This window comes from Drosophila busckii, chromosome 3L, assembly GCF_011750605.1.
Source record: "Drosophila busckii strain San Diego stock center, stock number 13000-0081.31 chromosome 3L, ASM1175060v1, whole genome shotgun sequence".
NCBI classification, from domain to species: Eukaryota; Metazoa; Arthropoda; class Insecta; order Diptera; family Drosophilidae; genus Drosophila; species Drosophila busckii.
Window position 1 is genome coordinate 6,047,890 of NC_046606.1, and position 12,457 is coordinate 6,060,346.

The window sequence follows — 12,457 nt, forward strand, 5'->3', positions numbered from 1 at the left end:
AACCAACGCATACTAAACTAGTTAGCATGCAACAATTTTGTGCTGTGGCAGACAGACAGACGTCATCAGCAACTAACTGTTGACGTTCTGGCTAATGGCAAAGTCAAAGTCAATTCAGCCACGTCAAGCGTTAATTTGTTTTTGTGCAAATTCTGCAATTATAGCCTTAGCATGTCCTTCTGGCCAGCTGTGCACTCTCACATAATGCATAAATCAGTCCTTGAGTTATATAATTAGTCTATAATTTAGCAAATCGATAGTATAGAATAAATTATGCGCAAAAACCTTTTTCAGTGTAAAGTAGCAAGGGAAATTTCCTATGCACAAGTCTTTTTAGCAAAGACACAAATTCTAGCCAAGTCACAAACTATTGCGCTGGCTGACAAAAGCTAGCTGCTGCGTCAGTTTCATTGCAATTGCTAAATGGCATGCACAAAATTTAAATAATATGCAGCTAAATATGAATTTACTTCATTTTTCTATCAATATGTTTGGCATTGTTTTTTTATAATTTTCTTTTGAATTAATTAAGACACAAACCATTTGTTGCCAACCCTTGCTTAGTAGAAAGCTATGCTTATCAATTTAAAACGCATTTTTGCTGCTTTAAGTTTTACAACTTTTTATTATTTTTGGAAATTTCATTTGTTTTTAAATAGTTTGTGTATGTATATAATTTCTGACAAACTTGAACATTTAATTAATTCACATTCACATTAATAAATTTCATTTGTTACAAGTTTTTCGTTACATTCCCCAATTAACTTTTCCATTTGAATATTCATTTATTTTTTGTTACCGTTTCCTGGCATTTATGTTCCCACTTTAATACTTGTATTTTTTGTTTATACATTTTATGCTAACGATATGAAAATTTGTTAGTGCTAAAGAATATGGAATTTTGTTGTTTGTTGTTGGCGCTATGCAGTTTAAATAAATATTAAATAGTTATTTAAACTAGCGATAAATGAATACACATACATTAAGCCTAAGAATTGAAATGTGTGTGTGGTTGTGTGCGCAATTGTATTAACAACAATGCTTAGCTTAAGTACATTAATAGTTTTTTTTTTAAATCAAACAATTCAGACTAAATAATTTCCCTATGTCATGCTTGCTAAAAATTTGATAATGATTTGCTTTGATATTCGCCAATTTGTTAGGGGTTCAGTACGTACAATTATATAGACTATATATAGAATTTGTTAAAGCAATGTAAGCTTAATTAAATTACTTAATTAATTAATTAAGTATTTTGTTTTTATAGATGTAGACTACGAATGATTGTAGACAGTTGGTTGGTGGTACACTTGACTTGCTCTCTTGCAACTTGTTCTAGCTAAAATTTAATTACATGCTAAAGTCAAACCAGTCGAAAACGAAGAAATATAACTAAAGCCAAATGCTTGTTTATTGCAGCTAGCTAAAGCCCGTATCCGTAATGCTGTCCGGCTCCACGCTGCGCTGCGTAAGCGTGTAGTTCTGACTAATGTAGAGCTGCCAGAGCGCGCTGATCTGCTCCAGTCCAATGCTGTGCCAGGTGAACAGAAACTGCTGCTGCTCCAGCTCGCGCTCGCCGCTCAACAGACGCTCGCAGTCCGCTTCGTATAGCACAAAGGGCTGCAGATCGGTGATGCTGGTGTTTGTCTTCTCAGCCAGCACGCCCGTGATATGCACATCGTCCACCCAGAAGTAGTTGGACAGCTGTGCGGCCTGATAAAGTCGCTGCACTACATCCGCTGAGTAGACTATGGCAAAGCCAGGACAATAAGTGGGATAATAGCTGGCAGCATATTCGCTGAAGCTCACACGCCATTTGGACTGCAAGAAGAGAGAGAGAGAGAGTTAGTTATAGTTTAAATTTGATTGTGTTGTACCTACGCGATAGCTGCGCTTGACTCTTGACCCGGAGACAGGACGACAGAACATTAGATCGCGTCGCTGTTGCAGCAGCATACGCAACGCTGTGCCACTTGTTGCAGTTGTTTGATTGCTGTTGGGTTCGCGCAGCAATTTGATCAACTGCGGCGTATTCACAAACACATCGTCGTCCACTTTGATGAGCAGCTGCGCCTGCGCACAATTCTGGGTGAACCACTTGAGCGCCATCACATGTTTGTACGTCATGTTGCGATACGCGTCCTGAAAGTTGCCCTGCACCATATCCTTGTGACGCGCATTCTCATGCTTGAGAGCATGTTGCAGCTGCTGCTGCGCTTGGGGCACGGCGCCCAGCAGAAAGATGACGCGCAGCGGTGAGCCATGCGAGCTCATGCGTTGACTGCCCCACGTCTGACGTATGAGCGCACGTTTCTCTGCATTACGCGGCGCCGTATGCACCAGCACCAGCGCTTGGATGTGCGTTGCGCAAGGCTCTTGCGTCATTAGATACGCAAAGTTGTGCAAATCTATCAGCTGAGTATCTGCATTTGTTGCTGTTGCTGTTGCTATTGTTGGTTGCGAGGCGGGCGAGGGTGTGGGCGTGGGCGTGGATGCGACTGTGGCCGCTTTGTCTAGACTAACTAGGCTACGATTATAATAAGTACTAAGCGTGCGACTAGGGCTACTTAAGTCGTTTATTTGGTTTGGTTTACTGCCATTGGCACTCGTTTGAGTTGTGATTGCTGCCGCTGCTGCTGCTGATTCCTCTGCCGTCGGCTGCGGCTCCACGCTCACCAGCCAGAAGCAGAGCACAAATATATTAAAGCATATGATGAGGTAGCAGAGCGAACGTTTATCCATTCTATTGGCTCGATTAGCTGCTGCGCCCATTGGTTAACTGTTGTTGTTGCTGCTGCTCCGCCTTTGCTTTAACTGGAAACGGAAGCGTTTTCTGCGTGGCTTTGCCATTTAGTTGAGCATCAACGTCTGACTGCAAAATGACACAAGAACAATGCAGAGAGAAATGAATAAATTGCGTTGCATTAGCAAATTACTTAAGCGCAGTGTTTATTGCTGCTGTATTCATTTAATTAAGCAGCAGGCCAGGACAGGACAGCTGAGCTGAATTGTTAATGAAAATTGTGTTCAAGCCAAGGTAACCAGATGTCAGTGCAATACCAACTAGCTAATACACTTAGATAATTAGATTATATAAATTATAAATAGTTATAAATTAAATGCAAATTTGGTATGCTAAAAATATTTGCAAGCTATGTAAGCAAATGGAAATAAGTAATGTTAAACATAAGCCAACTTGTTGATACACAAAGAGTATAAAATAATTATAAATCAAAATTATAAACTATTTAATCAAATGGAAATTTGTTATGCTAAAGATATGCCAATTTATATAATAATAAATAACTATAAATCAAAATTATAAACTATATAATCAAATGGAGACTTGTAGTTTATTTAAATGTCAAAAATATTTGCTTTGATTTATATTTCTTTTATAGCTAGCTTGACAAATTGAATCTTTCATAATTATAGTTGAATTATAAACTTTAATCACAAAAACACACAAAAAGAATAAGAGTGTTGATAAACTTTCTGACATCAAATAGTAATTAACTAATTAGTTTATACAACAGATTTACATTTGTTTTAACATTTCATAGGCCTGACAAATTATTTCAAATGTTTACTTTATAATCTTGAACTTTGATTTTAATTAATGTCAAAAACACACACAAAATGTTTTTATATTATAAATGCTGTCTTGTTTAATTAAACTATATCACTATCAATATTTTATATTAAAAATTTCCATTTGCTTTATAGAAATTCTATGAAATCTTTAGTTTATAGTATATATATATAAAATTACTTTGTAACAGCGAAAAGACATTTAGATTATATTACAAATTTACATTTAATTTATTTCGTTTATACTTGACTTGTCAAATTGTAGCAAATTATTATCTTATTATGAACTTTAAGCACAATTAATGTCAAAAAAACGCACACAAAATGTTTTAATGCTTTAAATACTGTCTAAGACGTAAATTTAAGGCCATACTTAGTACTTTAGAGCGCTAAAGTTTACACAAATTTTGTCTGTTGGCGCGACCGCTTTGGCTTTAGTTTTAGTCAGAAAGGTCAATGTCTTGACGTCAGACAAGTGTATGGTACTATTTTTCTTTTAGTTGTGGCAATTAATAACAACGTGCCACATGCTTGAGCTTGAGCTTGATGGATTCTAACGCGCTGCTTGCCACTGTAGGCGCTATCAGTAACACTTAGCTAGACATCTATGATTGGGGCAGAGGGGCTAATCATATCGCATTTCATGACAAACTCGTGTTTGATGAATTGGCGTTCGGACTGACGCTATAGCTTTGGTGATAAGAAATTTTTGGATTGCTGATAGCAATAGAAAGCTGACGCTCTTGAATAAAAATAAAAACGACAGACGCTGCAATTGTTTGAGGCCACCAATAGAATTTGCAGCCTTTTTGCTTGCCCCTAGACTAAAAGTTCATTCAACTGTGGCAACATAATTCACAAGCTCCTTATGTGGCAAGGCCTCGTCGTCGTCGTCGTCGTCGTGGTTGTTGTGGCAGCTGCGTATACATTTTTTATTTTTTATTTCTTTTGCCTGTCGGTCACGTACACTCGCACTCTGGAGAACTCGAACTGGCACTCACACTTCCATTCCTCAGTGCAAATCGATGGTAAAGTAATTGAAAATTTAACTATATATATAGTAAGCTGCTTAATCGATTATGAATGTTCATTGCGGCGATAAGATTATACCGAAAAAATCTGCTGACATTGAATTCAAATGTTTCGCCTACAGCTTAAAGCGTTTCAAAACTATGCGAAACATTGTTGCCTGTCATAAAATGAAAAGAACTATAGCAACAACTAGCATTCAATTAAAATGCTAGGGGTTGTTACACACACAAGGGTTGTACAAGTTTATAGCGCGCTCAGACACGCAATTCTGGACACGCAGCAACAAGCTGCTGTAATTGTTGTTGGCCATATATTTCAAAGCCTGGCCCAAGATATGCAAAAACTAATTACGAGCCTTTGACCTTAGCGCAGAGGCGCGTCTCAAGGCAACGCTTTAGTGCTTATCAATTGTTAATTTTGTTTTTTTAATTCAGTAAATATTATATGAATGATTCATATCCGTCGGACTATATGCGGGCTGATTTACAGCCTCTGGTGCCTGCCACAAAATAAAGCTGAAGCACTAGGCGACGCCCAGACAAACCGTCGAGCGACCCCAAACTCAAGCCTGGGCGCATTGCCAATTGCCAAGCGGCTCAGACATATACCCTGTGCATATTGAAAGTAAAGGCTAGTTTGATTTTTAGACAAAGCGTAGGTCTAGCTACGAAATTTGCTTGTTATATTTTCGTTATAGCCGCGTTTGTTAGCCAATTTTTGCTGCTACTTTTTGGACATTAGAGTACGCCCACCATTTTGTATTATTTTTGCATTGGCAGTTTCTGTGTTTTTTGTACATTCAAGTCGAAGGTTAGATTATATCGTTGCTATTTCGGTGGCACCACCAGCCAGCAGTCTATTGTTTATCGAGGCTTTGAATTTGTTGCAAGCAGCAACTGCAGGCAGCCTGCTGCTAAAATAACTTGGCTGCCAGCCAAAACGCTTTGAATGCCGCTCTCTCTCTTTCTCTCTTGCTCTCTCTCTTTCTAGAGAAATACTAGCGCACATATGTTAGCATTTTGCACGTTGTTTTGGCTGATTGAGTTGAGTGGCAACAAATATTTTGATATTTTGATATATTTTCATGTGTGTGTGTGTGTGTTGGTGTGTGAAAACTAATTGTTATAAATTTTAGCGTCTAACGCGCGTGTGTGTGCATATATATCCACATATATATGTATATATGTTTATTGCTATTTCCAGCCAAAGAGCGCACACGCAATTAGCGAAAGCGAAATTTACAGCAGCAATATAAAAACAACAACAACAAAAACCACAAGCGTTCGCATACTGCATTAACAAATGAATTTTGTAGTTGCGCTGCAAATAGTAAATAAATAAGTAGAAAAAAGTCAAATGTGTCTATTATCGCTTCGCATATCAGACTAAACAAGCAATAAATACTATAACAAAAAGTTATAGTCATTAAGTGAATTAAACACAAAAACAACAAGCGCAATATAATGAGCCATGTGCTTAAAGCAAGCAAACTAATTAATTTTATAATAAAGTTAAATAAATAACAAATGTGCAAAGCATAACAAATGTGCTGAAATTTCTTTTATTTATTACAGACCAAAAATTTTGTTATTGGGTGTATTAAACACATTAAAACAAGCGCAATATTTTATATTTAGCAGCAAACTAATTAATGTTAAATATATAAAAAATGTGCTTAAATTTTCTTTTATTTATAACAGACCAAAAATGTTGTCATTAGGTGAATTAAACAGATTAAAGCAAAATTTTATATTTAGCTATTTGCTTAAATGCAATAACTGCAGCAAAGTAATTAATGTTAAATAAATAACAAATGTGCAAAGCTCAGAACAGCTTGTTAAATGTCTTTAATTTATTATATAAAACAAAAATATGGCTGCTCATAATTTACTGCACTTCATAAGTTAAAAGTGTCATTCAACCTGCTTAAAACATTTTCATTTTATTTTTTAATTAAAAATTCAGCTCCAGTCGTGGCTTAAATGCTCATAGCCGCATTCAAAGCCGCTTGGCTTGCAGTAAGTAATACAAAGAATCAAGTTAAATGACTTTTAAACATATATGTATATATATTATATAAAATGGCAGAGTTCAGCGACGCTGTTTCAATAAGAGAAAATGTTGTTTATTTCTTTTTAAGATTTTAAGTGAGTGAAAACAACTGCTGCCCCTCCCCCTACAGCCCCTCTTGCCTACAGCCTTGGCTAAATCAATTGCATTGGAAATTTTCTGTAAACATTTGTACGTCATGCTTGTAATTAAAAAATAATTGTTTTGCTTGCTGCCGCCGCAGTCAGCAGCAACAGCAGCAGCAGCAGCAATTGTAAAGAAGTTCTTTTGAAAAATCTCAACTGCATGTGTTTGTCACATGTGTGTGTGCCACACACACACAGCTGAGTTGGGACAAATGTCTGTCACATGTTTAAGCCCAAAACAGCAAACCAGTTTGTGACGCTGACTCAGCTCTAAGCCAAAAAAAAAAAAGAAATTAAATGAAAAATGTATAAAAAGCGTTTTTTTGTTTTGTTGTTAACATGCCACAATTACAACATGCAGCGTAACGTTGCAAATGCCACACATTACCGCCCATCCCCACCCCCACCCCCAGCTGTGTGCTGAGCTGTTGTCGTGCTCAGGCAACATTTTGTAGTTTCGGCGGCGTTTAAATGCTTTGACTTAAATGCTGCAGCAACAGACAACATCAAATTATAAAGTAAATGCATGTAGATTTATGTGTGGGCGCAATAAGATGCAACGACAAGCCGCAAACTTGTTGGGCAACTAGTCCGGAAGCAATCTGCCAACGGATACACACACACACATGGAAACACACACACAGATACACGCAATTAACTTGCGCTCAGTCGCATTCTAATTGCTTGGTTGCCAGCTTGACTCCCTTGCCGCCTTGCCACAAGTCAAAAAGACAGTTCAGGCTTAACTACAGCTATCTGCCTCTCTTTCTCTCTCTCACTCCCTCTCTCTTTCTCTTCATTTCATTGCATTGACAGCAGCGCGACGTCAACACACACACAAATTGTCAATTAAAAATATAAACCTAGCGCTAGCTTAACTAAAATATACGCCAAGTCATATTGCTTTACATATTATACCTATACATATATATCTATATAAATTGCAGCTTGACGTGTCTAGTGAAAGTCAGCGCCAGTATAGAGAGCGAACACACCTTAGCCCGCATGGGCGTGCGGTCCTTTAGCATTCGTCGTCCCTGCGTTCTTAATAAATTATGAATAAATTTCCTTGTCCTTTAGCGACAAATGAAAATTTAATTAAGCGCATATTGTTTACATTTACCAACTGCTGTTGCCGCTCACAGGCCAAGAGCTGGAGCTGTGCTAGAGCAATGAACCATGAACAATGAAAAAAAGTCCAAAGCTTTTTTGCTTAATTTTTTAATAAAAAGTCTAAGGCTCTTGTGAAATTTTTGGTAGATGAGTCAAGTTAGCGCTTTGAGCTTTAGTAGCTATTATTAACTTTGCTTAATAATGCATTTTATTGGGCGCATTGGGCATTACTTTATATTATATGTTATGCTTATATGTTAAATATTGTATTGCTTAATAAATTATAAATTTGTTTTGATCAAAACGTGCAATGCATGAATCATTCGAGTTTCTTTTTTCATTTTCTTTGTGCACAAGATTTTGCAAAGCTAAGAGCTTACTGTACTCCTTACTCTTCTTACATTTATTATTATTATTTATTTATCTTTTAATGTGGCCACTGCGCATTTAGCGATCAGCGTTCTCATGGGTATCAAGTTGATTAAATAAATCAACGCTTTTGGAAATATATATGTTCATGTTTTATGTTGCAAACTTATGATAAAGTAATGCGGGCACGTGGCCTATCGCATATGAAATATAATTACTGATAAGACTGCTTAAGCTATTTATCAATATTCAACTTGATGTTCAATTGCTCAATTAAGCAAAATATTTCACTAATACGAAGTAATATCAAAGCAAACAAATTCAGTTTGTGGTTTATCAGTTACAGTTGCACAATTTTAAGTAAATACATTTAAAAATTACGCAAAGATTAAGCGCTAAACAGGTATCAGCTGTGTGTAGAGTGGGCGAGAGAGAGAGCGAGAGAGCGCTTGAACTATATATGTATGTATGTATTGTTGGCTTAAAAAACGAAAAGCAAAGCGCTGAGCACGTGATATTTGGCGAAAGCGAGCAGCCTGAGCAGCGTTTTTAATAACATTAATTGAATACAAATATTTGTTTATTGTATAAAAAGCTATAAAAGCACACACACACACATACATATATGTATGTATAACACAAGGCTATGCTTTGTATTTTGATTGAGTGCAAGATGTTCCTAGAGGCGCCACAGTGCTTGTCTAGCGTGTGGTGTTAAGTAAACACTTTAGTTTGCCATTTGGCAAGCAATGTCGCTGTCGCTGTGCAGGGCGCAGGGGCGTGGTGGCGTTAGGGGCGTATGGGCAGAGCTGCAGCGAAGGCCAAGGCTGTTGCGGCAATTGCAAAAAAGAAAACTGCGCGCGCCGCCGCTGAGCAGCGCAGCCTGAACTTATTCAAGGTCAAAATAACTCCACAAGAAATAAGTTGAGACTCTTAAGCAGCGACGGCGACGGCGGCAGCGGCAGACAAACAACAGCTAGAAACGTAAGCAGCGCGGCGGCTGCACTTGGCTGTGCGTAGGAGAGAGCGAGCGCGTGAGTGCGAGAGCGTTTGCTTAAGATTAAATTAACACGCTTAGCTTTCATTTTAGCTGTTTAAACAATTCAAATTAAATGCAATATTTAAACTGCTACAGTGCCAGTTTTTGAATTAACACTTGAGCGCAAATATGCAAACACAAGAAATTGTTGTTTAATTAAATTGTATTTATATTTAAAACATAAAAAAAAGAACAGTTCAATTGCCGCTTTGAGGGTGCAGCACGCACACTCATACACACACACACATACAGACGCACAAACAGAGAGCGCCACTTACAAGGATGCTCTGGCTGAGATGTTGCTGCCGATGCTGCGCGTGAAAATTTTCTTCACATTGCTTATTTTGCATTTCATTCACATTGCACTAATTTAATTTGCGTTTCACACAGCTTATGAATATATAAATATATATTTTCTTTATCCTTCTCAATCGCCCGCCTTTTTTTCTTCAAGCAACCAAACTAACCGTAAATATATTTTTATCTCATAACGCGCGTTTCTCTTCACGACTTTATCAGCGCGTACACAAAAAAAGGAAATTATTTAAAAAACATTAATTTTATCTACATTGTTTCAGTGATTATTTAATTTAATACCGTTTCTTTTTTGCCGCTTTATGCCGAAATTCGTCCGTCCGGTGTCGCGACCAACATGAAAAACATGCAGAAACAAGTTCGAAACAAGTACGAGCTCTGTTAATCGCTTAATCGTTAAATACTCGTAATCGTTATTGCTATTGCAATCGTTTGAGTCGAACCTAAGCGCTATCGTTGTATGGCTAGCAAAGAAATTTAGCGGTAAATGGCTAGACTTTTACGACGCGCTAAAAAAAGAGCTAATATGCTGGCGAGAATTAGCCACAAGCCAAGCCAGTGCTGCGAAACTGACAAAATTTGGATGTTGTGGCAGCTCTGGCTTTTCAATTAGTATAATTTTAAATTGTATGTTAAACTGTGTTGAGGAACGCCCAACGTAATTTGTTTGAATTTAACGACCGGGTGCAAATTTGAACATCAACGGTCGTTTCGTATGAATTTCAAATGTAACGAATTTTAGTTTAAGCAGTATTGAATTCGCCGTGGAACCGGTTTTAAGGCGCCACAAGTCTTCAGCAAATTTCTGACGAAATTATATTTTTGTGCATGTGTACATGTGTATGCATTTTTTAGTTTTAGTTGCCGATTCACAACAGAGTAAATTAGACGTGCCAGTGGCAGTCCATGAAATAAAGAATTCTTGTGTTGTGTTGTTAACAAACATATATGTAACTACTATATGCTTTTAAAACCTGGTGAAATCTGATCGCTAAGAGTAAACTTAATGTGTGTCAGGCGTGTAATCTGTCAAAGTATTAGTAGAGTGTTATAAATAGTTGAAGAGTAAGGGTGCATGCATAACGACCAGTGTCATAGCGCCCGCGGGCGTTGTGTCACTTTTCAAAGTGTCATATCGCCCGCGGGCTTTATGTCATTTTTTTTAGTGGGCCTTGACACTATGAGAAGTGCATTAACGCCCGAGCCTAATAATAATGAAATACCTGGAATAAGTAGCCGCCCAGCATAATTTTTTGTGAGAATAGACTGCTCTATAAGGTAAGAAGCGCCGTAGGCTAATATTTTTTTACGAAAAAAATCGCGAATAAATAGCCGCCCAGCATAATTTTTTGTGAGAAAAGACTGCGCAGAAACGTAAGAAGCGCCGCAGGCAATCGCGCGATTTTTATGTAAAAAAATTTTTGCCTGCGCTTTTAATAAATTCTAAATCCAGGTACAATTTTATATTCATAAACGCATTCCATTTCACGTGCACTTAGTTTCAAAATAAATCACAAACTAAAGAGAAGAGGATTGTGCCAAAAACATGTAAGACATTAAACGGTACTTTTAGTAACGGTACTTTCATTGATTCTTGATAAGCTTTGCAAGTTTTAAGAAATTTAGGGCGTTATGACACAGGTCGAAAATGTCATAAGGCCCACGGGCGCTGTGACATTTTCGGTGCGGGCGATATGACACTTTTCAATGTGACAACGCCCGCGGGCGCTACGACACAATTTTTTGAGTCATAGCGCCCACTGGGCGTTATGACATGCACCCGAAGAGTAAGCCTTCGTCCAAGGTGTAATCTTAGCTAAGCAACAATCCTACGCAATCCTGCAGCATCTTGCCCAAAGCCCAACAGAGAGTTAGAGAGTGCGACTAACCACGAGTAACGAGTAAACCTTATTTATAAGGCGTAATTCCAGTTAGTCAATAATCCTACAAATCCTGTCGAGCCGCCAACGCCAGTAAACAAGCATAGGTCATTTTCATTTATGCTTATTTGGTTCAAAATAACTGACTTATTGTTAAGTATGCATATATTACTCCTCTCCTAGCGCGGCCATACTGAGCAGCGAGCTCCAAGGACATGATGAAGCTTGCGGATTTGCTTGCGCAGCTGCGCACAGCTAATGCTGAAGCGTTCGCAGACTAAGCAGGAGGAGATAGATGCCCTTAAAGGAGAAGCTTGAACGGGAGAAGTTCGAGAAAGCTGCCCGGGATAGGCACTAGTTCATGAAGATGGCCGGAGAGTTGGCGTGCCTGCGGGCAGAACTGTCCAGGCAGAAGACGCAGTGGGAGGTGGCAGCCCCACCTGCGCAGCATCGTGCGGCAAGGTTCGTGGAACAGACTGTGGCCAAGGAGCAGTTGGAGGTGGCAGCCCCACCTGCTTGGAAGCGCCCAGCTGTAGACGTGGGAGTTATAGCGAACGAGGAGCAGTGGGAGGTGGCAGCCCCACCTGCTAAGGTTCGTGGAACGACTGTGGCCAAGGAGCAGTGGGAGGTGGCAAGCCCCACCTGCAATGATGATGCGGCGGCTGGAAACTATCAGGAAAAATTACTTGACCATATTGCGAATATGGATAGGGCCATTGAGGTATTAAGTCTTCAATGGAAGATCGTTGTTCCAAGTCACATGATGAGTGGCGTTGTGCATCTTGTTTCCGCATATAAGGAACAAATAACTCAATATAAGCACAGTAGTTTTATTTCTATTTAATATCATTTTGCTTTTTCTTTTTTTTCATTACAGATGCAGCAAGTGCGGGGCGCTTTTCAAAACTGAGGGAAGCTGCAAG

The 12,457-nt window shown here is 38.5% G+C and overlaps 1 protein-coding gene across 4 annotated transcripts; it reads right to left on the reverse strand.

Annotated features, from left to right (window-relative positions):
- Positions 1–669: 669 nt before the first annotated feature.
- On the reverse strand, positions 670–10,024 carry LOC108600752 (beta-1,3-galactosyltransferase 1). Of its 4 annotated transcripts, XM_017988507.2 has the most exons (4): positions 9,937–9,976; positions 9,618–9,849; positions 1,882–2,872; positions 670–1,821 (listed from the first exon to the last, which is right to left on the reverse strand). In XM_017988507.2, exons 3-4 carry the CDS (start codon positions 2,770–2,772, stop codon positions 1,420–1,422), a joined length of 1,293 nt encoding a protein of 430 aa, XP_017843996.1. In that variant the 5' UTR covers positions 2,773–2,872; positions 9,618–9,849; positions 9,937–9,976; the 3' UTR covers positions 670–1,419. The 4 variants fall into 4 exon arrangements, with proteins under 4 accessions (XP_017843996.1, XP_017843997.1, XP_017843995.1 ...); XM_017988508.1 differs by lacking the exon at positions 9,618–9,849 and having other exon boundaries at positions 9,937–10,024; XM_017988506.2 differs by lacking the exon at positions 9,937–9,976 and having other exon boundaries at positions 9,618–9,910.
- Between the last annotated feature and the right edge of the window lie 2,433 nt (positions 10,025–12,457).

What these genes read in the sequence shown, in the direction of transcription:
- LOC108600752 (XM_017988508.1), bottom strand. Translation starts at nt 2,772, where the DNA reads ATGGGCGCAGCAGCTAATCGAGCCAATAGAATGGATAAACGTTCGCTC. An exon ending in GAGTCAAGCGCAGCTATCGC is followed by an intron (nt 1,822 to 1,881) that starts GTAGGTACAACA and finishes CTCTTCTTGCAG; the next exon opens with TCCAAATGGCGTGTGAGCTT.